The 14,136-nt window shown below is 45.4% G+C and overlaps 5 protein-coding genes across 5 annotated transcripts; 3 read left to right on the forward strand and 2 right to left on the reverse strand.

The window, feature by feature from the left end:
* Positions 1-838: 838 nt before the first annotated feature.
* PCOAH_00005150 (Uncharacterized protein) lies at positions 839-3,661 on the forward strand (the record flags this gene model as incomplete). The annotated part of the gene is made up of 1 exon (XM_020057330.1): positions 839-3,661. The coding sequence occupies one exon, from the start codon at positions 839-841 to the stop codon at positions 3,659-3,661; it is 2,823 nt and encodes a 940-aa protein (XP_019912912.1).
* Positions 3,662-4,496: 835 nt separating this feature from the next.
* PCOAH_00005160 (RNA binding domain) lies at positions 4,497-7,430 on the reverse strand (the record flags this gene model as incomplete). The annotated part of the gene is made up of 1 exon (XM_020057331.1): positions 4,497-7,430. One exon carries the CDS (start codon positions 7,428-7,430, stop codon positions 4,497-4,499), a length of 2,934 nt encoding a protein of 977 aa, XP_019912834.1.
* Positions 7,431-9,194: 1,764 nt separating this feature from the next.
* On the reverse strand, positions 9,195-10,157 carry PCOAH_00005170 (Phosphopantothenoylcysteine synthetase; the record flags this gene model as incomplete). Its single annotated transcript, XM_020057332.1, has 1 exon — positions 9,195-10,157. One exon carries the CDS (start codon positions 10,155-10,157, stop codon positions 9,195-9,197), a length of 963 nt encoding a protein of 320 aa, XP_019912860.1.
* Positions 10,158-10,753: 596 nt separating this feature from the next.
* PCOAH_00005180 (Uncharacterized protein) lies at positions 10,754-11,860 on the forward strand (the record flags this gene model as incomplete). The annotated part of the gene is made up of 1 exon (XM_020057333.1): positions 10,754-11,860. The coding sequence occupies one exon, from the start codon at positions 10,754-10,756 to the stop codon at positions 11,858-11,860; it is 1,107 nt and encodes a 368-aa protein (XP_019912887.1).
* A 490-nt stretch (positions 11,861-12,350) lies between these two features.
* PCOAH_00005190 (Ribosomal protein) lies at positions 12,351-13,295 on the forward strand (the record flags this gene model as incomplete). Its single annotated transcript, XM_020057334.1, has 1 exon — positions 12,351-13,295. One exon carries the CDS (start codon positions 12,351-12,353, stop codon positions 13,293-13,295), a length of 945 nt encoding a protein of 314 aa, XP_019912831.1.
* Between the last annotated feature and the right edge of the window lie 841 nt (positions 13,296-14,136).

Genomic DNA, 14,136 nt, shown 5'->3' on the forward strand with positions numbered 1-14,136 from the left:
AAATTGATGCGCAGGAATGACGCCATCAAATTGAAAAGCAAGTGCTAAACGGAAAACGTAAAAAAAGTGGAGAAGAAAAAACTTATATAAAGTACCACCGGAGAGGAAAGAAAGCGGGCTGATACAGGTGAACGCGTCGTTTTTTTTTTTTTTTTTTTTGTGAGGACATCTCGCAAGACGACGACGCAGCAACGGCTCACTCTCTGATCATTCTCCTTTTTTTCCAAGATGGACAAAATTGCAAATAATATTCTCCTCCAGGTGGGCAATTTTTTTTTTTTTTTTTTCTCTAATATGGGGGGCATAGAAAAAAATGCAACTGGAGGAATCGCTTTTCTTCTGTAGAGCGTGGCTTGCGTTGCGACAGGGAAAATCCATTGAAACCTGCCGCAAAAACAGAAGTATATACCGCAAGGGTGCCGTGGCAAGTTCCAGTAATCATCGGCACAACGTCGAAAGGGCGAACATGCAGATTTGCGACGGGACTTTAATATCCAATTTTCTTCATCCGTGAGGCGCGAAATAAATCTTCCGAAGGGTGAGTCAGCAAGGGAAAAAAAAAAAAAAATATATATATATATAAAGGAACAGTTTTTAATTACGTAAGGGATTACCTAAATAAGCACATGTAGGCGCATGCCCGAACGGGGGACAGTTCGGAGGCATTCCAACCGTGCCAAGTATACCCCCGCGGAAAAAAGAAAAAAAAAAAACAGAGCAAAACAAAACATAGCAAAGCAGTGACAACTGCGCCACCCCCATTTAGGTTCCAAATGTGGTCAAGTGATTAACCGGCACGAGGAGTGTTCCCCCTTTTCGACGTAACGACGGACGAACAATGGAGGCCAAGTTGAAAAGGAAGAAATATCTGAACCACCTTCAGCACAACATCTGTAGGAACCACCGGCTGTACCAGAATGACTTTTACGAGCAGTTCGATAAGTTCCTTTTCAATTACGGCGTGGTGTTGCTGAACCCGTTTAGGAAGAACGAATTATTCTGTAGCCAGCTCTCCTTCCTCAGCTACACGGTTCGCTTTTTCTCGTTCCCGGAGGGGGAAACGGCAAAACGTAGTGCAGATGAGGATGTAGAAGGGCACAGTTCAGATGAGGGAGCATCCACCCGTGATGCAGACTCCCTCAGTGATGATGTTGACCTTGGCGCCGCCGAGGATGTGGAGGATGAGCTGAACCTAATGAACCTCGACGCAAAGAGGAAGGAAATTTGGGACACCATAAAGAGCAAAGTAGAGGCAGAAGGGGAAGATGCAGCAAAGAGGAGAAGAGAAGCAGAGAAGAAGAAACTGAGGGAAAATCCCCTCCTCCCATACGAGGATCTAAATGAATACATAAACCTACTGATGGTAACAGACAAGGAAGAAATAAATTTCCCGGAGGAGCTGTTCTTTCTCATCTCCCAGTTACTAGTGAAGCACAAAAATAGTCTATACATCTCAGTCCTTTTAAGTATATTAAAAACGCTGCGACAGATAAAGAGGAAAATAGATGTATTGAGGTATCTGCAGGTTTTGGTCTTCCTCTGTGATGTGAATCTGAGTAAGGTAAAAATGTTCCTCTTTAAGAGCGTCGTCGAGGCGATCGTGCAGGTGCATAAAGGGCCCAAAAAAGGATCCACCGGGTTAAGGCACACTTCCACAGAACCTGTAGGTGGTCCCAAACTGGCCGATGAAATATTGCAACTCCTACATGAGGCTTACGTGGAAAACAAACAGAGGAAACGCATCCAAAGGAAGTACGCCTCCCCAGGTAGTAGTGACCCCACCAGGAGACACTACCTCAGTAACGTACTCATCACGGAGAGCGTGAACAACTTCGCCTGTAGTGTCCTAATCGAGTTGGTAAAAAAAAAAATCTACGTAACGAAAAGGAACATTAACTTCCTCTGCGAAGGAATATTTTACAAAAATGAAAAAATCGTAAAATGCGTTTCGTTCGCTCTGTTGGGAAAGTTGGACAACAAGGACTTCGTCATACAAGTGGCGAAGGAAAAAATAAACACCAACAACCAGATCGATAGTCTAAAAAATATAAGCAACCAAACGCATCAGAAGTTAAGTAAAGCGAAGATAAAAAAGCTGCACCAGAAGAAGGAAAGGATTCTGAGCAAACTGTATAAGAGTAACCAGAAAGGATCCACTTCATCGGAGGAGGATGTTGGAGACGGCAACGGCGTAAGAAGGGGTGAACATCTATCTAATAAAGCAAATTACATTTTTATCGATTTGCTCTTCGACCCACATACCTTCGCCAACAATATTTTCAACTTAATATGCACCAAGTACCGAAACAACCACGGGACGGTAAAGTTACTCCTCCTGAATATCCTGTGTAGGTTGCATCAGCGCAATCAGATCGTCGAAGAAAATTTATTCCTGTACTATGAGAACCTCCTAGGAAACCTAAGAAGCAAGACTCTTTTACCAAAATATCTTTCCACGTTTATCCAGTGCATCCATGCAACCACCCCCTCGATGTATGTACAACGAATTGTTCACGTCTTAACGAAAAAGTTCTTATTCGACAATATGTCTGAAGAATTCATTTACCTCATCATAAATGCGATCGTTGAAATTGTTATAAAGTGCCCTGACTGTCTGGACGAAGAAGTATTCGAAGCGGTTATCGTTTTTAAGGACTACAAAAATAAGAATACTGCCATACTGATTAGGCGGTTTGTTAATCTATGTAAGGAGATAAACCCGGAGTTGCTCGATAGGAAGTTCCTCGACAAGAAAACTGCTCTCCTCATGCAACGACGGAAGATTCTTTCCTCCGCCACAGGGGGGGTCGTACCGGACACGGGGTCGATCCTGCAATATTCGTATCTGCTCCGCAAGGGGAAAGCCGCAGCGCAGGATGACAACAACGATGAAGAGGAAAGTGACGTGGAGGAAGAGGAAGTTGACGAAGAAGAGGAAGAAGAAGAATTAGACGAAGGAGCGGAGGAAGAAGGACATGGTGAAGAAGAACAGGAGGATGAGGACGGCGATGAGGAAGAAATGGAGGAAGAAATGGACGATGAGGAGGACGACGAAGAAGAGGAAGATGACCAAGTGGAGGAGAATGGCCTACCGTCCGATCAGCCCGGTGGACGGTCTGACAAGCAGAGCAAAAAGGCCAAACGCAGAGACGCAAAGGTAAAGAAAGAGCAGCGTATCCTTCAAACGAACCAGCAAATATTGAGCCAGAAAATACTGACGGATGAAGATTTTCGAAAACTCAAACGAATGAGGGACTACGTTGCGAACAACAAGAAGGTGCTCATGTCAGACCTGCAAGACATTTGCAACGCGGACTACAGTGAGGAAGACTCGAACAGCAGCGCCGACGAGGGAAAAGAAAAAATCATCACCCACGAAGATTTATTGATGAAGAAAAAAATAAAAAAACATGAACTAATGAAGGTAAAAATTAAAAAAAAAAGCCAAAGCGATAATCGATTTAAAACCAACAAAGAGAAGGAAAAAAAAAAGTCCGTGATGATGTTGGCGCAGAAGCTCAGGAGGAAGAAGAAGAACAATGCGGTTGTGCAGTACGGGAAAATTAAGAAGAAACTCAAGGGGAAGCTAGCTGCTCGGGCCAAGAAGAGGGGTATCCTCCAAAAGCGTATTGCGAAGAAATTGAGTAGGCGCCGCCGCTGAGGGGGCATACAGGAGGAGACACTCCTCCATTACGCGCTTATAGCAGTGGACATGGTGTCTCACCCGTACCTACTGAATTTCTTCCAAATGAACAAACGAAAGTAGCGCGTTTCTCCCCGAGAGATAATTTTTCGGCCTGGTGAAAAATGGGAAAATTTTATTTTCTCACTTTGCTGCTCGCAATCCGCTGATCTGCTTTTTCTCACCTTTCGCTGCACCATCCTTCATTCCTCCAAACCGTTGCTGCGAAGGTGAGGGAAGCGCGGTGCAGAGAAACGCCGCACCGCAGGAAGACACACAAAAAAACAACATAAAAAAAAGTAAAACAAAAAAAAGTTAAGTGAAAAGGTCATAAAAGGGGATTTCCTCTGCAGATGAAGGACCAAGTGAACACGTTCTCGGGAGTGCCCTTCTCCAACTGTGACCCTCTTTTGCATCGCCTCTTTTTTTTTTTTTTTTTTCAAACCATTCTGAAGAACACTTCTATAAAGGAGAAAAAGTAAAATTAAAAAATTTTTGTTTTGTATGTACACGTGGGGATTGTCTCTGCGGCAAAAAAAAAAAAAAAAAAAAAAAAAAAAAATAGTAAAAGGAAGTGCCTGAGTAAATCGGCACGAACTTTACGCGTGGAGCTAGAAAGGGTGGGAGGAAAAACTGGAAAAATGGAAATAATTGTGTTGGAGGCGTCACGATCGAGTGACGGTATGGGGAGAAGGCGACGGGTAGTACACCTTCCCCCTCAGACGACGCGCTCATCTGCAGCGCAGGACAATGAGTGAATGCATCAATGAGGACGTTCTGTGCAAGCGAATTGGCCAAACGCCGGATCAGCGGGTCACCCCTCGTCGGAGCAGTCCGAGTAGGTAAGGTTTCCCATTTTTAGATTTACATTAAAAAGAGACGAGTGGGTCTTCTTAAAGTTATACTTGACGTCCTTGAAGTCTTTAAGGAGGAACTTCTTCTCGCTGTAGTAGTTGGCCTCGATGATGTTGGCGCCGAATTTGCGGCCGCTGAGCTCCTTCCTGGCTTTGGTGGCCGCCTCGATGGTTTCGAAGTAGATGAAGGCACAGCCGATGGAGGTGAGGTCGTAATTCGGATGGGTTCTATCTTCATCGGGGGTGACACCATCAGGTGGAATTACTACCTCTGAAGGGACACCATTCGGTGGTGGACCCTCGGGGGGCTTCACTTCTACGGGGGATGACCCTCCTGGAGGTAGTCCTCCCGGTTCTTCCGCAGAAGTTGCACATTTCGATGCCTGCCTGAGTAAGAAATCGAACGTTTCGCGGGAAAAAACTGGAAGCACCACCTCGACAACAGAACCAAACTTCTCACACTCGACCTTAATATCCTCGACGATGTCTCTATACTCACTGGGGTCGCAAAGTTCGTCAAACGTTGCAATTTTGCTAAGGACGACAGTCCTAGTAGGAATCTGTTGCGAAAGAATAGTATTTTCCGAAGACATGTATTTTCTCTTTATGAACCTATTAATAACGGGATCATTCACTATCTCATACTCATACTGTATTTTGTAACTTGTGTTCTGGTTTAGAATCTTCTGTGCTTGTATTGCATTCTCTGGGGTCGTATATTCTACCAGTGCAATATACGTATCGGTGGATTCATCCCCTTCGAAGCACTCAAAGCTGGTTATTTCACCGAAAGCTTCTAACAGTTCTTTTATTTTACTTCTTTCATTTTTCTTGGAAATATTTGAAACGCATAGTTTTTGTAGCTTTATCATGTTCATGGGTAGGTAGGCATTTCTCATCTTCTCCTCATTCTGGAGGTAGATAGCGAAGGCCTGAAGGCCTATAATCCCCTGTGACAAGTAACAAGTATCGATTGTTGGAATAGTAGGCGCTGGAATGAGACTGGTTAATTCTGGAGGGAATGTTTTTGGTCTACCGATGCGTAAGTTATTGCCGTAAAAATTGATCCCGTTTAACAGCATACAGTTAGATGTATCCTGTAGGGTCCTGAACTCCACAAAGGCGTAGTGTGTATCCCCTCGGATGCATGCCTTAAGGCAGATGTCCTCACACTGATCCTGGCTCTGACTTTCCTTTTCCTTATCGTCTTCCTTTTCGTTTTCATTTCCGTTTCCGTTTTCGTTTCCGTTTTCCTGCTCATCTCCGCTATCCTTATTGTAAAGTATGAGTAGGCACTTGTTTAAAAATTTTACAATTTCCTGCACCTCGATGTGCTGTGGGATGTTCCCCACGTAGAGCTCTCTAGCTGTCTTCTCGGCAGTTGCGTCCAAGGAGGATAAACCCAACTCGTTAATCCCTAGTGCACTTTTGCATAGCTGCTGGACGACCGGGTTGTCCAATTTCAGTTGTCCATTCAGGAGCATATTCAGCTGTGGTTGATTCAATCCTAACCCTGCTACAGAACCGGTCAAACCGGTACTACTTGTCATTCCTAGATCCTCCCCTAACACCTTGTTCTTCCCATCCTGAGCAGCCACATTCAGCATCCCCCCTTTAGACGCATCGGTGAGAAGCGCCCCCGCACCAAGGCTGCTACTTAGCGTACTTAACAGATTGCTGCTCGGTGTGGAAGTCAGACTGCTTATCACATTATTGCTGCTGCTTAACGTTTTAATTAGATTGTCAATGTTGCTAGAGTTGTAACTTTGGCTAGCTCCCAGATCGGTATTCACCTGGCTAGTACTTCTACCATCATTACTGATTGCACCCTTATGACTACTATTCGCGCTGTCATATGTGGCTGCATGGGGTGTCATCTGTTCACCACTCTTATTTGCTTTTACACTAGTAGGGAGGATAACACTCTTGCTGTCTTTTTCCTTTTCTTCTTCATTTTCCGACTCGGGTGGTGAATCAAATTTGTACGTTTTGTTGCGCTCCCATTCTCGTCTTCTCCCCCTGGATGGGCTTCCTCTCCGTCTGGACCGACTCCTTCTACGCGATCGACTTCGCCTCTTCGAACGACTTCTTCTTTCTCGTTCACTACGCCCGTTTCGCCCTTCCCTCACTCTCATGTGCCCACCACTCCTGCTGCGGCTTCTGTACCTCCTCCCTCGATGCACATCACTATCACCGCTACTTCCGCGCCCGTTACGAACCCATCGTTTTCGCCTCCTCCTATCATCATCATCATTATCACTATCGTCATTATCATCGTCATCGCTCTCTTTAAATCTCCTTTCAATTCGTCTTTCCCTATGTCTCTCTCTATACCTCTCCTCGGGGTAGCTCCTTTCCGGGCTCTCATACCTCTCTCGACCCCTCATTCGCATTTCTACATTTCTATGCGGCAAATCTTTAATTCTTTGTTCACTACTTCCTGCGTCTCTCCTTCTTCGCACTCTCATGGGACTTCCTCCCCCTCCTCGGCTGCTACTGGAGCACCTCCTCTCTTCACTTTCCTCTGGTCTCATTCTCCTTTTCTGTTTCATCCTTTGTTCTCGATCCACCCGGGAAGAAGAGTACCCACTGCCGCTTCTCCGCCTGGTCCTCTTCCCCCTTCCACTATCATCACTTTCATCATCACCATCTTCGTCCTCATCGCTGCTGTTGTTCACCATTCTTTTGTTGCGTCTTTTCTTCTCACTGTCGATGCTTTCTTCTTCTCTCCTTCTCCTCCGATTCATCATTTCATTTTTTTCCTTCTCGGCCATCCATCGTTTCTTCTCAAGTAGCCGCCTCTTCCTCCTTGCCCTTTCATCATCCGAGGAGCTCTCCTCCCTGCTGTCATTTTCGCTTGAACTGCGATACTTCTTCTTGTCGGGCGCACCCATCCTGCGATTCTCGCCTGGGTGGCTGGTCACTTGGCTTCGTCGCTTCGATGATCACTTAGCTTCTCCGCTTCGTCACTTTTTTTCTTCTTCCTTTGGTGCCCCCCCTTCTCCTCCTCACGATGATCATTCATTAATCGAGCGCAAAAGGTCAGAAAACTAGCGTGGGAACAGAAGGACGACGCATCTACATGGGCATACGTACTCGCGTTACTCGTTTGAGTTATATACCCACGTACAAACACGTGAATCAGCGCGTCCCCTTTTTTTTTTTTTCCCTCTCTTGACTGGCTCCACGAAGACTTTGCAGAGGCGTGCCTTCTTTTCACGTTTTCTGCGCTTTGTGAAAGGAACGCTCTATCGGTGGGTTCCTTCTACGCATAAAGCTACGGATGATGTAGTGTTACGCGTATACGTATGGTACTTTTTATGACCCCTATGTATATACGCATGTATGTGTTTTTTTTTCTTTTTTCAAGGCGAATGAATCGTATCAACTGAGGAGAATTTTTCGCCCATCTACATAACGCAGTACCGCCGTAGAAAATAATTTTTCAATTTCCTCGTAGCGTTGGAGGAAGCTCCTTATCAGTGCATTAATCCATTCGGACGTTTCCTTGTTAGCCCATTTTTTCCCTTTTTTTTTTTTTTTTTTTTTTTTTCATTTTTTGGTGACTCCTCGCATATGTTATAACCAACACCGACGAAAATCATATTTTATAATCCCCAACGCGAAAGTGACTCCTTTCGCTAAGTCGCTTCAACGGGACGAGGTGAGCAAGAGGAGCTACCTTTTCTGCATTTCAGTTGTATACACTACATCATTGCTACGTTGTGTTGTGTCACGTTTGGCTACGCTACGCTTGGTTACTCCTCACATGCTTGTTCCCTTCCCCGAATTCGGTCCAATCTGGAAAGGATAAATTCCCCCATTTGTCCTTCCCCCCATACAAGCATTAATTATGATAAGATACTCTTCTTTGTTTTTGCTCATCGGGGATTGGACAACGGGGCTTTTACTTGCGAGGGGTTTATTATCCCGTTAACCCATTTTTACAATGTTTTTTTTTTTTACCTGACCTGTTCAGGCGATTTTTGCACTATGCCTTTTTTTTTTTTTTTTTTCTTTTGCAAATTGACTAGTCAAGGTGGAAAGTTCGTTCATTGGACAGAGTCAAATAACGGACGGTGGACTGTCCTGTCCTTTCCCCCCTCTTACCAAAAAAAAAAGAAGAACGTGTTGATGGCTGACAGCACCCATGTTGGGAAAATACATCGTGCCATCAGCAGCGTCGACATTTGCCGCGATAGCAGGGGCCATCTTTGCTGCGTTTTTTTTTTTCTTTCACACTTATGGAGGTTATGCACCACGGGTGGGTTGTTACCCTCTTCAGGCAGTGTCTATGGCACGACTTCAGAACAGCGGAGGAACAACACTTTAACTATGCAGGGAGGAGTGTTTGTCCTTGGCTCTTTCCTCCCTGATGTGCTTTATTCACTACAAATAGGTAGACGGTTTTCCCCGCACAGTGATGTGAAGGGGTTTCCCCCGGTTCATTCCTCGCCCCCACAGGGGGCACACAAATGAACGAACTCCTCGGTAGGGACAAAAATGGCGGAGCAAACAAAACTATTGTGAACAAAAGTGCATTCAAAATTGTGTTCATTTTGTTGGCAATACGTGGGAGTTGTCCCCCATCGGCCTGCGTTTTTTCTTCTTTCCTTGTGTGTCAACCCGACCGCTGCGGCCAACTGGTCTTCTGGAACCTACGGGTCTGCCATCGGAATGCCAAAGTGCTTACAAAGGTAGCGACCTATGGCATCTTCAATCCGTTCCTTCTCATTCGAGGTGGTAAGTTTGAAGAAATCATCTTTCCCCGTGAAGATAAAAACAGAGTTATAACGCTCATTCAACAGGTTGGCAACTAATATGTCTGCGAAAGGGATTCTCTCGTTTGACTTGCTGAGTAGTGTTTTCTCATCGTCTTCCAGTTTGAACATACAAAAGTTAAGTAGGGGAAAGTACTTCTTCGTAAGTTTGTAAAATTTGGGGGCTAGCTGCATTCGGAAGGAGACAGTTGCATTCGTCTCACTATTTATTTTGTGATTACTTAACTCTGCAAAGGGTATGTAGAAATCGCTCACCGCTGCGCTTAAGATGACGAGGTGTGGTAAAGGGAAAACTCCATTGGTCTTCACATCCGTAGTGGTATGGCTGACCTGCCTAGCCCTCCAATCCTCATTGAGCAAATTACAAATGGCCGTCAAGTAAAATCCATAGTCAAAAATTGACTCAAAAGAAATACAAAGAAGATTTTTCCTGAACTGTTCATACGATTTTGCATCATTTACCACAGCTTCATGGTCGTGTTGTGATAAATTCAGCGTGACACGTCCATCCACAAGACGAATATTGTCCATGCGAGTAGCACATTTTAAGTGACACTCGAATGGCATGAAGGTACCCTTTCGATGTAGAAAAATTACTTTTTTTTTTTTCTTTAAAAAATATTCACACATATGTGCTCCCCTTCTTCCAGTGGAAAAATTTTCCATGTGTCTGATGGGAACTTTCTCGAGTGGAACTTTGGTTCCCCCCGAGGTGATCAGAATGATCTGACTTGCTTCCTCTTGAAGGAGTTCATTTTGTATCTTCTTCAGAACGTCGTCTAAATTGTTTGGCCTTAACTCGCTGACGAAGAATTCCGGGTGCTCCACCAGGCAATCCATCTTCGCACTGCTTCGTAATAGTCCTTCTGTTCGTTTCTTCTGTTTGCCCCTCCTCTGGGGTAGGGTGACTACGCACAGAAATGTGCCTATGTTTGTTTCCTCCTATACGCGCAAATGTATCAGATGTATCGAATGCGTGGAGGCTTCCTCCTGGCGACCATTTGAAGTGGTAGCGTTGACTCAAGTGCATATTCTTATATATACATGGTAGTGCCCACCCTGGCGACCATCACGAAAAAAAAAAAAAAAAAAAAAAAAAAATGGAGAGCGCATTCCCCTTTTAACTTTTCTCCCAACAGGTTCAACCCGTGGAGAGTGAACCCCCGACAAGCGCATCTCATCTGATCGCATGGTGTGCGTGCAGTGAGGAACAACAGCAACTCCACCAGAGCGATCAACGCGAGTGATTCAGTCATTCTGCGCTAGCTTCCCACCACGGACCACGCGTGTATGAATCATATATAGGAAGCATATATAATTAAGAAGTTTTTTTTTTTTTTTTTATTTTATTTGTACCTTATCCCTCCCCGCCGGACCCCAAAACGATAATAGCCCAACAGTTTGTTGCCCCACCTGAGGGACATCTTCCCCCCAAAATGGGCGACCGAATTGACAACCGGCACTTCGACTACGTGCTTCCCGTCCACGTGGACGTGGACCAAATAAACGAAGTAAACAAAACGTGCATTTACATCAGTGGCAATGTGAACCCGTACGTGTATAGCAAAAACACCAGTGGAAAATTAACCAAGTTGTTAGGGGGGGCCTACAACTACCAGTCTGAAGGATCGACTGAGGGGGAAACTAAGCTAGCCACAATTAAGGAGGAGGATCGACCACCAGCTCGCACGCCTAAAGGTGGAGTGACCACCTCGGAACAAATCCTAGCAGATAGAACTCTCCTAGGTAATGGAACAAACAGCGTGGTAGCCACTACGCTCATCGGACCAACACCAAACGTGCAAATGTTTAGCAGAGGAATAGAATCACCTCAGTTAAACATACGAATAAAAAACACACAAGGATTTCGGGACGATCGAGAAAGAACACTAGAAGAAATAGTTGTAAAAAATTTAGAACAAATAATCGACCAAGGGATGTATAAATTTCAGCAGTTCCATGTCCGTGTGCAAATCTTACGTGAATCCTCCTACGTTTTGTCTAGTATAATAAACTCCGTCATCCTTAACCTTATATACAACAACATAAGTTTGAACTTTGTGGTGAATTCTATAAACGTCGGGATTGTTGACAGGGGGAAGTATGGCACCTACATCGAGGACATGGCGCGTGTGAAAGCCGGCACGGTAGTAGGAGACAGCCGTGGTGTAACTCCCATCAATGAAGGGGTCACCACCAAAGCAGAGGTTCCCCCCACGGCTGGCGTAACTACCCCTCCACATGCAGACAAACTATTCTACGGAGACCGACAGATGTACATCCCAAAGATTATCTTGGACCCCCTCGATGAGGAAGTCGACCTATACTGCAGCAGCGCCTTCTGCTTCATCGTTGCACCGGATTTTCAAAAAGTTATTTCAAACATAGTAATAAAGAACTCTATTGGAATGTCCTCTGAAGTGTTTAGTCTCTCCAAGTGGTACGCTTGCGAGGTCTCCCGACTTTTGCACAGCGGCATCAGGCGCAGTTACGCTTCGCACTTGAAGCGGCTCGAAACCTGCCTTGAGAGCAACTACCTCTAGGGGGGCCACGCAACACGTCAACATTACATCGTTGCACGGCGTATCCCCCTCACTTCATCCTCTTTTTTTTTTTTTTTTTTTTTTTTTCGTTTCACTCCGCCCCGCACAGTGGAGTTTTCACGCATGCACCGTCAATGTGCAAGCTTCCCTAAAGTGCTTTTTTTTCTTCGCGCCCGTGCAACAGTTTTGAAACGCTCATACATTTGTAAGATAATTTCCCCCCCCTTTTTTTAACGGTACAATCTCTTTGCTACATTGCTGCAATACCAAGTAACCACGTGCTGCCCTACCGATCCCCCTTAACGTGGGTGATGCAAAACCGAATGCACCACGTGGAGAATCCCCCTTGTGGGGTGAACGGATGAGAAGAGGAGCTCCACTCGTGGGACGGCAAAAATGACGGCAAGTACACCTCACATTAGGAACTTGCTTGGCAGGAGAGCTTACCCAAACGAACTACACTCTAACCTAACCGCTTACGAAACACACGATGCGAGTCCCAGGGGTGAACTTCCCCCCGGGTGTGAAGCTCATCTCAGGTTTGAAGCCCCCCGCAAGAACCTTCCTCACCATTTCGAGGTTCCCCTTCTTTAGCAGCAGCCATGGTTTGCGTAATGGCCCCCTCCTAATGACCACCCCTTTGGGGGTAGGACCCCACGGAGCAAGCAGTGCCGGTGTGCAAGTACCCCGTGCACAGCTGTCCCACCACACCTACACAAGCATAAATGTTAACCTGATGGAAGTGACTCTAATAAACAATGCCCACCCGAAGAAGACTTCACTCTGTTGCCTGCGCGGGTTTTTCCCCATGGGGTCCAAACAATTCAGCACAAAAAATATTAGGGGGAGGTTATTTTACAAAAGGAGGCCCAAGCAGATACCAAAGCTGAAAAAAAAAAACTGGAGATCCAAGTGGTTAGAAGGAGCACCACAAAAAAGAGGAATCTGTTTAAAGGTCCGAGTTCAGACTCCTAAGAAGCCAAATTCAGGACTGAAAAAAATAGCACGTGTGAGATTATCCACCGGAAGAATTGTCTCTGTATACATTCCAGGAATTGGTCACAATTTGAACACACACAATATCATACTTGTACGAGGTGGTAGATGCAAGGACATTCCTGGGTGCAATTACAAAGCTATTAGAGGGGTCTACGACTTACTCCCCGTTAAAAATAGATTTAGGGGAAGGAGTAAGTATGGGGTGAAACTTTCGGAAGAAAAAAAAAAACACCTACTCGAGAGGTACAACTTTAAGCACATATACATTAGGAAGGACGTGGAAGAGTTTAACAAATACAAGTGGTTCAATTACGTCGATGGGCAGAAGAACCTCAGGCAGAAGCCGCTGGAGGATGAAGAACCCGTCCCCATTAACATCTTCCACTTTAACACCTACTACCGGAACCGCAAGTTTCAGCAGTCCCAGGAGCAGTGATCCCATTAACCGTAGCGGCCACCACGGTTTCCTTTTCACCGCTGCGTGTTCGCCCATTTTTTTTTTTTTTTGCTCACACTGTGACCCAACGTCCATTACGCCTTGCTCACCTCCCCAACGAATCAACCCTTCCTCCACTTTGTCGTGTTTTCCAACCACAACCCATTTGAGATTCCCACCGCTCAGCAAAACCTAAGCGTAGTTCGATTGGCACCCACACAGTCGTACAACAACAAAAAAAATAGCTTAATAAAATAATTAATCCAATCTGGACTGAAAAAAGCCACGCCCATGAGCGTTAAGTTGAAACGGATAACACTATCTCCATGCACGCTAAAGCTGCACCCCTCCCAGGGTGTAAGATCAAAAAAAAAAAAAAAAAAATAATAATAATATATGGTAGTAAAAAACGTGCACAAACAGGGGGAAGGAGTGTCGAACAGAGCGCCACTTAAATTGAAAAAAGTGCAGAGAAACGATCGAAGTGGGCGCACTCTACTCTGTTCCCCTCCACAAGTTACCTTACCGCACACATGGGAAAGCCCTTTTCACTACCGGCTTCTCCGATGCCGCCGCATGTATCCCCTTCTGTCTCGATTCCCACTCCTACTCCCCTTTCGAAACACAAACGGGAGACATAAACAAAGAACGCAGTGGAGACAGCAGCTTCCCCTAATCTTACCACAGGGGTGGTGGTGGTCGGCTGCGATCTCCTCTGTGTGTCCGTACGCGCAGAGCTCACACGGATATAAGTAACATAAGCATATGTACTGCCCCTCCTGCATGCTCTCTTTGTGTCTGCGTAAATAATATACACACAAGTGTGGGCACGTTGGAGCAC

This window comes from Plasmodium coatneyi, chromosome 3 (assembly GCF_001680005.1).
Source record: "Plasmodium coatneyi strain Hackeri chromosome 3, complete sequence".
NCBI classification, from domain to species: Eukaryota; Apicomplexa; class Aconoidasida; order Haemosporida; family Plasmodiidae; genus Plasmodium; species Plasmodium coatneyi.